The sequence below is a fragment of the Zerene cesonia genome, unplaced genomic scaffold, assembly GCF_012273895.1.
Source record: "Zerene cesonia ecotype Mississippi unplaced genomic scaffold, Zerene_cesonia_1.1 Zces_u004, whole genome shotgun sequence".
Classification (NCBI taxonomy): domain Eukaryota; kingdom Metazoa; phylum Arthropoda; class Insecta; order Lepidoptera; family Pieridae; genus Zerene; species Zerene cesonia.
Window position 1 is genome coordinate 2,279,094 of NW_024045134.1, and position 14,291 is coordinate 2,293,384.

A 14,291-nucleotide genomic window follows, 5' to 3' on the forward strand; every position below is an offset into this window, starting at 1 on the left:
CGGTGGTTGCGGAGTACAGGGCAAGGCACTAGTGTTCTTCTAAGTCCCTCTCTGAGGCTTCCAGCAGCCCTCACAAGCTTAGCTTTATGGTGGAGCTGGGATGGTTCCAGCTTTGAACTGGTTACCCCCGCCTCTCCTTTTCAAGCAAAATAGGCGTTTGACGTGAAATTGTGAACACATGACCCTATTATTATTACTGTGTAAAAATAGACATTAAGAAAGAAAATACTTCGACTTTATAAATCGCTATCCGCTCCGCTTATAACTTGGCCAGCAGCACAAAGCCTAGAATCTTTTCATTATATTGAATGGCACATTTGCATTGCGACACGACACCCTTTATATAAAAAAAAAAAATACTTAGAAATCTAGTCTAAGCATAGCTTTGAGCATTAGTTTTTATTTCATGTATAATTTTATTACATTTTCAAAGGCGAGTTTAACCGTTTTTTACGAGGGAAATATTAAAAATGTATTTAATTTTTGTTGGTTTTAATATATTTAGATTTTACACTTCCCCATTTCTATTCAACGATATTTAAATATTTTGGATAATTTTTACAAGATTCACAGCTGATTTTACGAATTTGAGTTGATGAATTTGATATAACTAAATTCGTATTACGTTTTAGTTTAATTTATTTTTTATTTCATAAATTAATGAAATTTTTACAGTATACAATAATTGAAATAAATAATAATAAACTATATTAAATAATTGAAATAAATAATAACAATAAACTTGATATTTTATCAGTATAGATGGATGTTTGTTATTCTTTCACGCGAAAACAGCTAATCGTATTTGTATGAAATTTGATACAGAGATAGATTATACTCTTGATTAGCACATAGGCTGTTTAACCGGGTACTACGCGAGTAACGCCGTGAGTCACAGCTAGTATATATAAAATTACGTATGTATGTCATATTTTTACAATTTGTCCCATTCGCATAATAACTGTGTGCTTAAATTATTTACTTTTTATTGCCTGTCCACATCTATCATTAATAAATGTAGCAATTAATGGAAAAAATAGGCCAAATGCATAATTAACAGCTGTCATAACACCACTATCTGCAAGAATGTGGAAGCTTTATTATCAAACGTGACCCGTTTTTATATTGTTTTCTTTATATTGTCTTATTGCAAATATATTGTGCAATTTATATAATAAGTAGTGCTTATGGCAACAGCTATTCTTGTTGGGAAAACGCTGTGCGTTATGCTGTGAAGCGATAGACGGAATTACAGATCGAAACTAATTCTATTCATTTCCACGTGGACTTTATAAGGAACACACTTATAAGCTTCAACTCATGACTCGAACTATTATAACTGCTAGCTGCGCCCCGCGGTTTCACCCACGTAAGTCGAATTACGAATATCATGGTAAAAAGTTGCCTCTATGTTATTCCAGTTGCTCAGAAAAATGGACTAAAAGAACGAACGAATGAAGATTTTAATCTCAAACAGAAGTGTTATGAATCCTACTAATCCCACTAATATTATAAATGCAAAAGTTTGTAAGGATGTGTGTGTGTGTGTGTGTGTGTGTGTGTGTGTGTGTGTGTGTGTGTGTGTGTGTTGCTCTTTCACGCAAAAACTCCTGAACCGATTGCAACGAAATTTGGTACGTAAATAGCTGGATAACTGGAATAACATATAGGCAACTTTTTATCCCTATATTCCTACGGGATACGGACTTACGCGGGTGAAACCGCATTGCGCAGCTAGTGATTTCATATTCTTTATCTCATTTATTTTTTAACTCATCGAAAAGGGTTGTACTACAATATACAGATATATATATACACAGAAGTCATATAAAATATAACAGCGTTTTCTGCTGAACTTTGCGGCCATACAAATTCGGGAATTCTTAAAGAATAAGTTAAAGTTTAGACATTAACAATACTCGCTTCAAACAACACGTGATTTACAATACAAAAGAGTTGTATTTTGTTAAGTATATCACGTTGTGAATTGTTGTTATTGTGCGAAGTATTGTTTTTAAAAAGGCATCAGTGAATTTTCCATAACACTTTTAGCATGTTACAAGCTGTTGTCTATATAAGTCTTAAAGACTATTTCGTATTGCAATCTATCACTGCGTTCGAATTTCATCCGTATCTATTTATCTGTTGGAGAATGTGTATGGAACATCCATATTCTTTGTAAGAAGAAATTCTCTATCTTTATGGTTTTTTGGGCATAAATTTTATTTAATATAAGACTGCGATACTTTTTTTAAAATGCATAACATTTTTCTATTGTTTATTTTAACATAAATATAGTTGATAAATATTAAAATAATTGATGGTAAAGTGCATTTGTATGTCTCACTTTCATATCGCAACGGAGCGATTTTATAATATACCCGTAGGAATATCGGGATAAAAAGTTGCCTATATGTTATTCCAGTTGTCCAGCCATCTACGTACCAAATTTCATTGCAACCGGTTCAGTAGTTTTTGCGTGAAAGAGCAACAAACACACACACATCCTTACAAATTCTCATTTATAATATTAGTAGGATAAGTAGCATATGATACAAGCATTTTGTGTTCTAGGAGTGCTCCAATAACAAACCAGTTGTTTCAGTTCGTTAAATAACGAAATAAATAATTAGAATAAATTCTCATTAACATAAAATTCCACATAAAACATGCTTCAAGTCAATTGCATACGCTAATCACAATACACTTAACCCAATCACATACCAACTGCGCAGGAGTGACGCCCAGCAAATATCAACTTTACCGCCACACATAAAATGGTCATATTCAGCAAAAGATTCGTTTCGTGTTTTTAAACAAATCGTAGACAATAGAACCCACTGACCGTTCTGATAACAATGATAGATCGGGTGTCTTTCGCGATATTACGATTTAGAAATGCGCTATGGACCACCGTGATTATGTGGAAGCCAGCGTGAAATTTTTTAGTTCGTTTTTGTATGTTACTAGCTGCGCCCCGCGGTTTCAGCCGCGTAAGTCCGTATCCGAATAGCGGGTTAAAAAGCTGCCTATATGTTATTCCAGTTGTCCAGCTGTCTACGTACCAAATTTCATTGCAATCGGTTCAATAGTTTTTGCGTGAAAGAGCAACAAACACACACATCCTTACAAACTTTCGCATTTATAATATTACTAGCTGTGCCCCGCGGTTTCACCCGCGTAAGTCCGTATCCCGTAGGAATATCGGAATAAAAAGTTGCCTATATGTTATTTCAGTTGTCCAGCTGTCTACGTACCAAATTTCACTGCAATCGATTCTGTAGTTCTTGCGTGAAAGAGCAACAAACATACACACATCCTTAGAAACTTTCGCATTTATAATATTAGTAGGATATTATATTACGTGCTTTTAAAGGTAGTAAATCTACAATTGCAATGCTTAATATAGAAGAGATTTTTATAAACTAGCTTTAGCCGCATAGTCAAAGAAATATCTCATCTGGAGTAATATCCTCATAGTTATCATATCCGTAAGGTTTCCGAAATAAAAATTAGCCTATGTACTTTTTAAGGTCGCACTATTTTTGTGTGAGATTTTATCTAAATCGATCCAGTAATTTAGACGTGAAAAACAGACAGACTAAAACAGTCATAATCTTTCACTGGGTGACCCGATTTTTATGATTCTTTTCTTATTTGAAAGCTGGTGCCTGCCGTCTGGTCCCATTTAAATTTCGTCTGACTATGATCCTCATCAAGTAAGGCCGGGGTAAAGTTCTATATTAAAGAATTTCGAAAGAATTCGAAAATTGATGTCTAGTAAATATGCTCATCGTATTAAAACTTTATGATTTCAATAAAATTACAACTTTTTTACATAGAATCCACTAAAACATTTTGTTGCGTAAAACGCTTTTTTGTTAGCGTCCAACGTCCGAGTTATGCTTAGTGTGACCCAATTTGAGGGTTTTATGTATTTTTTGCATTACGCTAGTGTCAACATGCGGCTTGCTCCATTGTAATCTAAAGCCGTAAGCTGGTCTGTATGAAGTAGACTAAGATAAAAAGTGAAGTCCCGTGTCCCCTACTGGGGTATGGGGCAGATGATATACATCTGTTTCACTGATCGATTTTCTTTATGGACAAATAGGTGATCAGCCTTCTGTGTCCTGCCAGACCGAGACATTTTTTTTTATTGTCCCCACCGGGAATCGAACCCAGGACCCCTCGGTTCTACGCTCACGCGTTTACCACTGTACCAAGGAGGCGTCATAGACTAACATACAGAATTTTATTTAAATTTCTAATTAAATTTAAATAAAATCTGTTATACAATTGAAACATGAATTCAAATTCAAATTCAATAATAACAGCTTTCTTAAGTTTCTTGATCGATCCACTAATTGTATAATCTCCACCAGATCCTGGACACATGACACGCTAAACAAAATGGTGGACACACAGCACTTCTGCCTCCGCTGGAACAACTACCAGAGCAGTATAACTAGCGCATTCGAGAACCTTCGTGATGATGAAGACTTCGTTGACGTCACCCTCGCGTGTGATGGCAAGAGTCTCAAGGCGCACCGCGTGGTGCTGTCGGCTTGCAGCCCGTATTTCAGAGAATTGTTGAAGGTAAGCATCGTAACTTATGGATCACTTATTTAGTGTTAAATAAATTGTTTGACAGACCTAGTGGAAAGTTGACTGGCAACCCGAAAAAAACAAAAGTATAAGTAATAAGGAACTCCTGAATTATGGTGCGTTACATTGCTTGACAGCTCTAGTGAAAAAATTATTTAGGCCATCCCTTATTTTCGTGAGAAAATAAAAAAACAAAAAAGTGTCAGTCAAGGAGTATTTATGGTTTTTTTTTTAATTTTTAAAATATATATATGGAGCATAAGCTATATATTAGCTATATTTAGGTTGTATGTGAAAATATTGTTACAATCGATCATTATTTGTATGTAAGTATGTCTATAGAAATCTATTATATAATAAACTCGAGTGGATAATTGATTTCATTGCATCAAAAATAATTACGATTTCTTTATCATGATAAGATGATAATTACGTAATTAAACATTATTTTTGTTTTTAAATCTAAACTTATTTTGTAAAGAGGGAAAATCTTTGTTCTTTATATATGTTTGTAATGATTTCACAAAAACTGCTGGATCGATTTCAATTTTTTTCACTATAAGAGAGCTGCATCTTCAATGGGTGAAGCCATAAATACCAAGAACGAAGCCGGGGCGGACTGCTAGTATAATGTTAATAATGTATTTGCAGTTTACGTGACACATTTTATGACATGTACCAAATTTCATCCGTATCGGTTCAGTGATTCAGGCCAGATAAGACAGACGGAGTTACTTCCGAATTTAGAATAGCAAGGATTTTGTAACCGTTATTAAAGATTCAGGAGGGAACTTCTCCAATTAAATTCAAAACCACCACGGTCCTAAAACCACACCAACCTTCCAGTCAACACCATGCAAGCACCCAGTGATCGTGCTTCAAGACGTTGCGTTCACGGACCTGCACGCGCTGGTCGAATTCATATACCACGGCGAGGTGAACGTCCACCAGAGGAGCCTGTCCTCCTTCCTGAAGACCGCTGAGGTCCTGCGAGTCTCCGGCCTCACGCATAATGATGACGCCCAGGGGGTACGTACCTGATATGTGTTGAGTTTATGTAGCCTAGCTGACCGCGGGAGGCTGTTCTGCCTTACTCTTATCATCTAGGGGTATTATATAGATGTTGCTTATACTCAGATTCCGATATGCTCTCTCAATTTAATGATAATCCAGCCATTTCGGAGGAGTATGGTATTTAGCTTTGTTACACGAAAATTTTATATACATAGATATATATAATGTCTTTGCGTCAATAATGGGATTTTTACGATCTCCAATTTGGTTATTAAATGATACTTACCCACAAAAATGGTCATGGACGTCTCGAAAGGTACAAGACCAGACTCTAAAATGGGATCAAAAGACATTTCCCTATCAATCACATGCCCATTGGTTGACAACCCACGGAGTTATCGAGTTACTATATACTCGTATATAACTATAATACAGTCAATTTGAGACTTCGTTTTTGGGATGTCGGTTGAATATTAAGACGTTAAGCTCTCAGGATAAAACAACTATAAGTAGTACCTTAATTTATGATACCAATAACGTGATGTTATCTGTTTCTATAAAACGCTTATATGAACTTCACCTGTATGTTTGTATGTAACCGACACCTTTAGACTCGAGACTTTAGAATCGGCGACAATACAATAATGAGTTAATCTTATTATTCTGATTATCGTCAAGCTCCTTCACTCAAGCGGTCGGTAAGAATCCGACATAACCCAAGACTCCATCCTCGGGGGACGTGGGTATCTATGCAAGATTTCCCCACTATAAAAAAAGGATGAAATGTTTCATATCCTCTATATAAAAGCAAGTGAAGCGATGAAGTTGATACTATAGTTTAAGAGTATGTTCAAGTTTTTTTTCAACTGTTACTTGGTAAAGAATCGGTTAGCCGGAAGATATCTTTTCGGACGATTAAATACATAAAGTATTACATGTCGTGCAATTTTCAATGTATTTAATTCAAAACGTGTGTCTATTTCAGACATTAATTAAAAAAAGTATTTTATCTACGGCAAAGTAAATTAAACTGCGTAATTACAATAGATATCTACTGTCTAGACTATTTAGGACTATTTAACTAGCAACTATCGGCCAATGTTTTTAATTTCGCCATATTTAAGTTTTGATGGTTAAAGTATTATTTTTATTAAGAATGACGCAAAACACTGAAAACACAAATAAATAAAGCGTGTAAATTATAAATAACTCATGTTGCATATATTTTAGAAGTATTTTTTGTAATCATTTTAACAGTATTCTGAATATTCTGTAACACATTTATTTATACTATATAACACCTTTACAAATACAGATGTCCTTTTATAATTGTACATACATAAATACACATAACAATTTGCGAACTAATCTATTCATAGTGAATTTTTTGTTAAATCATTATATTTGGTTTATTTTAAAATCTAAAAAATGCAGTTTATTCAATCGTGACGATTCTAATCAAAGTTTTGTATTGTCACCGATCCTCGATGAGTTTAAGATAGTAAATCTGCCGATTTAATTGGGTCAAAATCGAGTCTTAAGTCGGTTATACAAATACAGGTGAAGCTAACAGAAGTGTGCTTAAAATCAGTCCCATCACAATGTATCATATCCACAGCCGCTCGTGCAGAGCCTGGCCCGCGCGAACGCCGCGCCCTCCCCGCACACGCCGCCGCACCCCGCGCACACGCCGCACACGCCGCACACGCCGCACACGCCGTACACCGACAAGCTGGAGGAGGCGCTGCTGCACCCCCCCCTGCGGCGGCTGCACGCGCCCCCCCGCCGCCTCTCCCGCTCCGCGGACAACTCCCCCGACGTCATCAAGCGCGTCCGCCACGATAACAACAACGAGCAGCCCCAGATACATGACTTCTCCACAAAGAATTCGCTGCTGAACAACACGCGGGCTCACGAACAGCCGAATAATGGGAATGGAGTGTCGAACTCGCTGTCTCCGTCGCCGAGGCTCATGGACGAGGTCAAGAACGAGCCGCTAGACATGATCTGCCCGACAAACGCCGACATAGACCGCAGCACTGATGATACGCCGCCTCATTCGCATCATAGACAAATGGTAAGCAACCTTCCACCATATTACCCCACCCTATTGCAATCTCTGTCAATCTCTCTGTTCTTTGTGTGTTGAATATAACATCAATATTTTTAACTAAACAACTAAATTGCTTTCAGAACAAAAACGGGAGCAATGGCTTTCAGTTAAACTAGTCGAAATTTCTGTGGTAACAAAACCAAAAAAGTTACAGTTGAACTATTAACCTTACTTATTGAACTCGGTTGAAAATACCATCGAATTGAATCCACCTCATTTCTTCCAGTCGGGTAAATATAACAAAATTTAAACGTATAAAGCCCCATAGAACATAAAAAATTAAAATTAAAATTCTTCAAAATTGCCCTTAAACGATTTACCGAATACAAATAAAATAAATAAATTACAATTCTAGTTATATGAACCTCTTCATCATACGATATAAAGTTAATCTTCTATATATTAACAGCAATATGGCTTATAAACAGTGCCGTAGCTATCATATGGCCAGGTGGTGCAGTGCACCAGGGCCCCGGAGCTCAGGGGGCCCTCTAACCTCAGCTTTGAAAGAGGGGAGGAAGGCGGAAAGAGGGGAGGAGGGCCCGATACTTTCCCTATGCACCAGGGCCCTTGTCCCCCTAGCTACGCCACTGCTTATAAATAAATAAAGATTGAAGAAAAATATAGTTCAATCCGTCACCGCAGATAAATATAATATCACAAATCACAAATAAATCTGTCGCAATTACATCGCGGATCGCGCCAATCAAAAAGTAAAAAATTGACACTTCTGGCTTGTTATCTTATTACTCTTATTGCTATTAATTAATCATTAAAAAAAGATATCCAAGCAACTTCGAACCACCTTATTATAAAATCACTTGTCTGAAAAACACTTTGATATTTATATAATTGGAGGATAGAAGGGATAAAATAAAACTATCCTCATCCCCGTCCTTAATTACTGGGGTTATTTAATTATTAATTTCTGTTTTATAATTACACAGTGGATGGTGCATGAATAGACATCGCTTAATGTAAATAAACATACTTTTATAAAACAGTTTTTACTGCGAACACAAAAAGTTAATGTCGGAATGAATGAATCAAAATGTTATATCATATTGCATTCTAGAGAGTACTTAACCGAATATAATTAACAATCGGTTAATTTTCTCTAATTTACCTGAGTTATATAAACTAGCCTCCCGGCTTCGCCCGGGCTGAACCGGGATATAAACGAAATTAAATATAGCCTATAACACTCACAGATAACGTAGGTTTTAATGGCAAAGAAAATGATGCCTTACAATGCAAACTATATTTTACTAAAACTATATATAACCTGATCTTATTAAATATAAATTTAATAAGATCAGGTTGTTTTATCATTTACGAAAAATATCTTCTAGACAAATCGTCATCTTCGATACATTTTTGTATTGTCCGCAAAGATCATAACGAGATTTCAAATCTTTAATAGTTTTTAAAGAAAATTTCAATATCATATTTCTTACAAATACCGCAATTTTCCTAACTCAGAGTTAAGATTAAACAAACTTAAACATTTATTGCCTAAATTAGAATTCTAGAAGCACTAAACTACAATAAACCATCATACCAATATAAACCCACACTTAAAACACCCGAAAAACCTGACAGACACAACCCATATCGCAATAGCTCACAGAATTCTTCTAACAACCAATTCTCAAATAACAGTATCATCACTTGCAATACGAGTCGAAGTATTCAATTGGAGAGTTCTCAAGAACTAGAACACATTTCTAACCAAGGTCACCGGTACAGGAAGTTGTTTGTATAAAACTATTTAGGGGATATGCTGATTGCAATCACGATGATCAATTGTTAATTTTACTAGCGATCTCTCAACGTCGCATAGCGCTGTGTGACCGTGGACAGTTTGATGCGTGTGTGAATTTAGGAATTGGACTAAAATGTCATATAATAATTGTTTTTACTAGTATTTGCCCGCGGTAATATAGGTTTAATAGATGTTATATACATATAAACTTTACTCATGAATCACTCTATCTATGTAAAAAATATCATCAAGATCCGTTGTGTAGTTTTAAAGATTTAAGCGTTATGGACAGACGCAGAAGCGACTTTGCTTTATACTACGTAGTGATAATTAAGGGAATGCTAAATAATTATTAACTTAGACTGAACGCTAAAACTATGTAGAAGCTAAAACGAGTTTACTCCCACTATAACAGATTATGCAAACCACAAAATATGATGTTAAGGAAAACAAAAAATTTAGCTTAAAACAAAATAAACAAACCTTTTTCTTGAGACTTAATATTTAATAGTTTGTGCAATAAGTTTAAAATAAATTAAAAAATAGTATAAAGGCGCCATTATATTTTACAAACTATAAAAATAATAAATTTATATATTTAATGTTATTTTATTTCATATTTACTTCGGATAAAAATTTAAATCGGTCAAGTTATTTAAAAAAATTGGTCACCAATCCAATTTACGACCTTGCCAACCGTTGCTTAAACGACTTTTATATTATTTTATGATAAAACAAAAAAAAATACACACTATTACTAGAAATTTAAACTGCCTGTCACGGTCCACGGTACAGACGGACAGACACACATACATACAGACGGACGGACATATTGATAGATAAGCAGTAAGATTACATTTCTTAGTAATAAAGCCTTTGATACCCTAAAAACAAAACTTATTGACACAATTATAGACGATTGATAGTAATATATAGTATACTAGCTGCGCCGCGCGGTTTCACCCGCGTATGTCCGTATCCTGCAGGAATATCGGGATAAAAGTTGCCTGTATGTTATTCCAATTATCCAGCTGTCTACGTACCAAATTATATTCATTGCAATCGGTTCAGTAGTTTTTGCGTGAAAAAAAAATAAAACACACACACATCCTTACAAACTTTCGCATTTATAATATTAGTAGGAAGGATATAAGTATATATATATATATATATATATATATATATATATATATATATATATATATATATATATATATATATATATATATATATATATATATATATATATATATATATATATATATATATATATATATATATATATCATTATTTCGTAAATATTTTCCAGTACCATTATACAAAGACCTGTATTTAAGTACGGCGCATTTCTTATCAAAGCCCTGATTTTCAGAGCAAAGCTTAGGCACAAAAAGTTATTACTAAGTTAGATTGCTCGCTAACTTTAATAGTTCGAGAATGGTTCTCTCTGAGATAAGTTGTACTGCCTATGGCTGTATAATATTTGATGTGGTTATATAATATTCTTGAGTACTTGACTTTTATGTCAATCTGTATTTTTAAAACATTTGTTTATATTTAGTCTTCTACACTTAATATTATGAAGAGGAATCTTTTGTATCTTTGTACGTTTGTAACGGTTTTATGCAAAAACTGATGGACAGATTTCGAATATTCTTTCACCGTTGGAAAACTGCGTCTTCACTGGCTACATACTACAGGCGAAGTCTGAGCGAACAGCTAGTTAATTATCATTACGTCTTTTTCCCAGACGGATGTAGAATAAAGACGAAATATTTATTATATTGTATAAGTTTTACTCACCTAATGTTTCTAAGATTTTTTCAAGCAACCCAAATTTTTCAAAATGCATGTACTTCGTTTTGTTCGCCAGACTTTAAGTTGTATATTATAAACATATCCCAATAGTCGACCGCCTCCTTGGTACAGTGGTTAACGCGTGAGCGTAGAACCGAGGGGACCTGGGTTCAATTCCCGGTGGGGACGCACAAAAAAAAAAAAAAAAAATGTCTCGGTCTGGCAGGACACAGAAGGTTGATCACCTACTTGTCCGTAAAGAAAATCGATCAGTGAAACAGATGTACATCATCTGCCCCATACCCCACTAGGGGACACGGGACTTCACTACTCAATAGTACTTTTAACTATCACAGTTTAGTATCATATTACGAGATAAATCCAAACAATCATAGATTAAGTGCTAACAGATGTTAAACAGTATAGAGTTTAATGCCTATCCGTGTTTGCCTCAGGGAGGACCGCCATCACGCGCCAGCTCCGCCGACGCCGACGACCGCACGCCACCGCCACAGATGCCACAACCGCCTTTCATATCGCCAGCCGACACCAAAATATTTGGCCCCTCACACAACTTTAACTACCCAATGTCGCTCACTGACCCTTCGTCTACATTGGCCGGTAGGAATTAACTACTGTATTCTACTAATTCAAACAGTGAACTTATGAAATTGAATACGTTGAAAATGTTATCGTTGAGTAAGAAAGATTTTTGAGGTCATGAAATAATTTCAGGTCTGCAGAGTCCCCTGACTGACAACATGGCTGGCACATCACAAGGTGAGTAACAGCTTGTCTAGCAACAAGTTTATTTTATGCATTACCAACATATTATATTGAACCAAACGATATTTTTAATGCACTGTCTGTCGTATGCCACCATCACCGCTTCCTCTCTGCTCTGTCATTATTAGGTTTATATATCATTATTAGGTTTTATATTTTAAAATTGTATGAGGCAATTATCACGTGACATTCTATAATATATGTATATTAATATATCTCCTCCTAACCTCTATATGTCTTCATTTTGTGCTCTGTGTTCTGTACTCAATATTAATGTTAGCTTATTGTGTTATGGTTCGATGGACATCCGTAGCAGGCACAAAATCATTTGTCGGACTGTCGGCTCTGTGAAACGAGAATTGATCATTGAACCAAAACGCAACGTGCCGTGCATGTTAATGTATTGTAACTATAGTTTAATGTTTACTTTACAAACGATTGCTAGCTTGTTTTATAGATGTGTCTTGAAAGTATTAGGACGATCCCTCCTCCCACAATTCCCGAACGACCTCCCAAAATTTTATTTAACCCACCTTTATTTTTTAATTTATTTTCTTTTCCAAATCATTAAAATATGCACTTAACATTGTACTATACATTGGCTATAAATTAAAAAAAAAAAATTCAACGTGCAAAAGAAGAAAAAGGAAGAAAATCCGTTATCGTAGCGTCGCGAATTTGACAAAATTTTACAAGTCAATTACTTAAACGCTCCCATGAATCATTCATATTTCTTAAAACAGTCTCGTATTACCCTCAATCATAATTGTCTTGGGAAGTAACGTTGGGGCACACAAGATCAGACAATGGAATTTTAGCAATGGTTTTGTGGTATCAGTTTATATTAAAAAAGACATTTCATTGAAGAAATACTAACGCTTTTGTTCGAGATATCCGAAACCGCACTCGACGACGCGGCCGACGTTTGTTATGAAAACATCTGATTTCATCAATCATGGCTGAGCTTTACTAAGACGTAGGTCGAATTAGAGAAACAAAATTATGCGTTACTAATACCGCTTGGCTATCGGCGCGTCGGATGACTATCATCAAACGTGGGGGGTGGCGGTGCTTGTAAAGTCGAGAGGCTACGATAGTGAGTGCATTAAAAGTGCGTTCGGAAGCTTCCATGGGGTTAACTGCTTGTGTTGTGACCAGGTGGCGCCCGCACCCCCCAGGAAGAGTACCGATGCGAGCCCTGTAACAAGAGTCTGTCATCCCTGACGCGGCTCAAACGGCACATACAAAACGTTCATATGCGACCCTCCAGGGAGCCCGTCTGTAACATTTGTCGGCGCGTATACTCCAGCCTGAATAGCTTGAGAAACCACAAGTCGATCTATCACCGCAAGCAGCAACCGCCCTCCGGCCAGGGCCCGTTCTACCCGGTCAATTGACGCCAGAAACCGTTGCCATACACGTTGCCATTCGAGGAAACTAAGCTGCCATCCTAACCACCTAAATCGCCATACTCTTGCCCGTAGACCTTTGTTAAGTTTAAAAAAATTATGTAACGCGATATGTTCCTAACATGTACATAGCATAGATTTACGTGTATCTTGCATGCGCATTGACCTATATAATGTATGTAATGTATACTGTGAGCGCCGCAAGCGTGCGCGCGCGCCGCCCCGCGCTCGCACGCCTCGCTCTGGGAACCAATTGGGACACCTGTGATCGGTACACGCATAACTACCAACGTTTTTAAGCGCATTAGTCAATTTCGTTCGAATCACGTAAAATTGCCTCACGACAGGTTCGAAACGCCAAGTCGGCGGCACACGATCTGTGCCAATTGGTTCCTCCGGAATGGGACCTGTCGGATGCGAGCGGTGGTGTTGGTGTGCCCTTTCCCTGGGGGTGGGTGTGTATTGACTAATGCGCTAATGTTGGTCGTTATGTGTGGCGCAGTGGGGCCGCTGGGCGCGGGGCACCGCTGCGAGGTGTGCGGCAAGCTGCTGTCCACGCGCCTCACGCTGAAGCGGCACACGGAGCAGCAGCACCTGCAGCCGCTGCACTCGGCGCGCTGCTCGCTGTGCCACAAGGTGTTCCGCACGCTCAACTCGCTCAACAACCACAAGAGCATCTACCACCGGCGCCAGCGCGCGCCGCCGCAGCCGCAGAACCTGTCGGCCGACAAGCCGCCGCTGCCGCTGGCGCCGCTCGCGCACGCGCCGCCGCACGCGCACGCGCCGCACGCCCCGCACGCCC

General features: G+C 37.2%; 1 protein-coding gene across 2 annotated transcripts in view; it reads left to right on the forward strand.

Moving 5' to 3' along the window:
- LOC119838691 (broad-complex core protein isoforms 1/2/3/4/5) overlaps positions 1–14,291 on the forward strand; it is a 37,731-nt gene that overhangs the window by 20,959 nt on the left and 2,481 nt on the right. The window contains exons 3-8 of one of the 2 annotated variants that reach the window (XM_038364770.1): positions 4,383–4,596; positions 5,452–5,634; positions 7,238–7,696; positions 11,750–11,915; positions 12,030–12,074; positions 13,239–13,709. In XM_038364770.1, the coding sequence (XP_038220698.1) occupies positions 4,411–4,596; positions 5,452–5,634; positions 7,238–7,696; positions 11,750–11,915; positions 12,030–12,074; positions 13,239–13,477 (1,278 nt within the window). In that variant the 5' untranslated portion in view covers positions 4,383–4,410 and the 3' untranslated portion in view covers positions 13,478–13,709. Of the gene's footprint in view, positions 1–4,382; positions 4,597–5,451; positions 5,635–7,237; positions 7,697–11,749; positions 11,916–12,029; positions 12,075–13,238; positions 13,710–14,291 lie in introns of those variants that run through there. The other variant, XM_038364771.1, reaches the window with a different exon arrangement.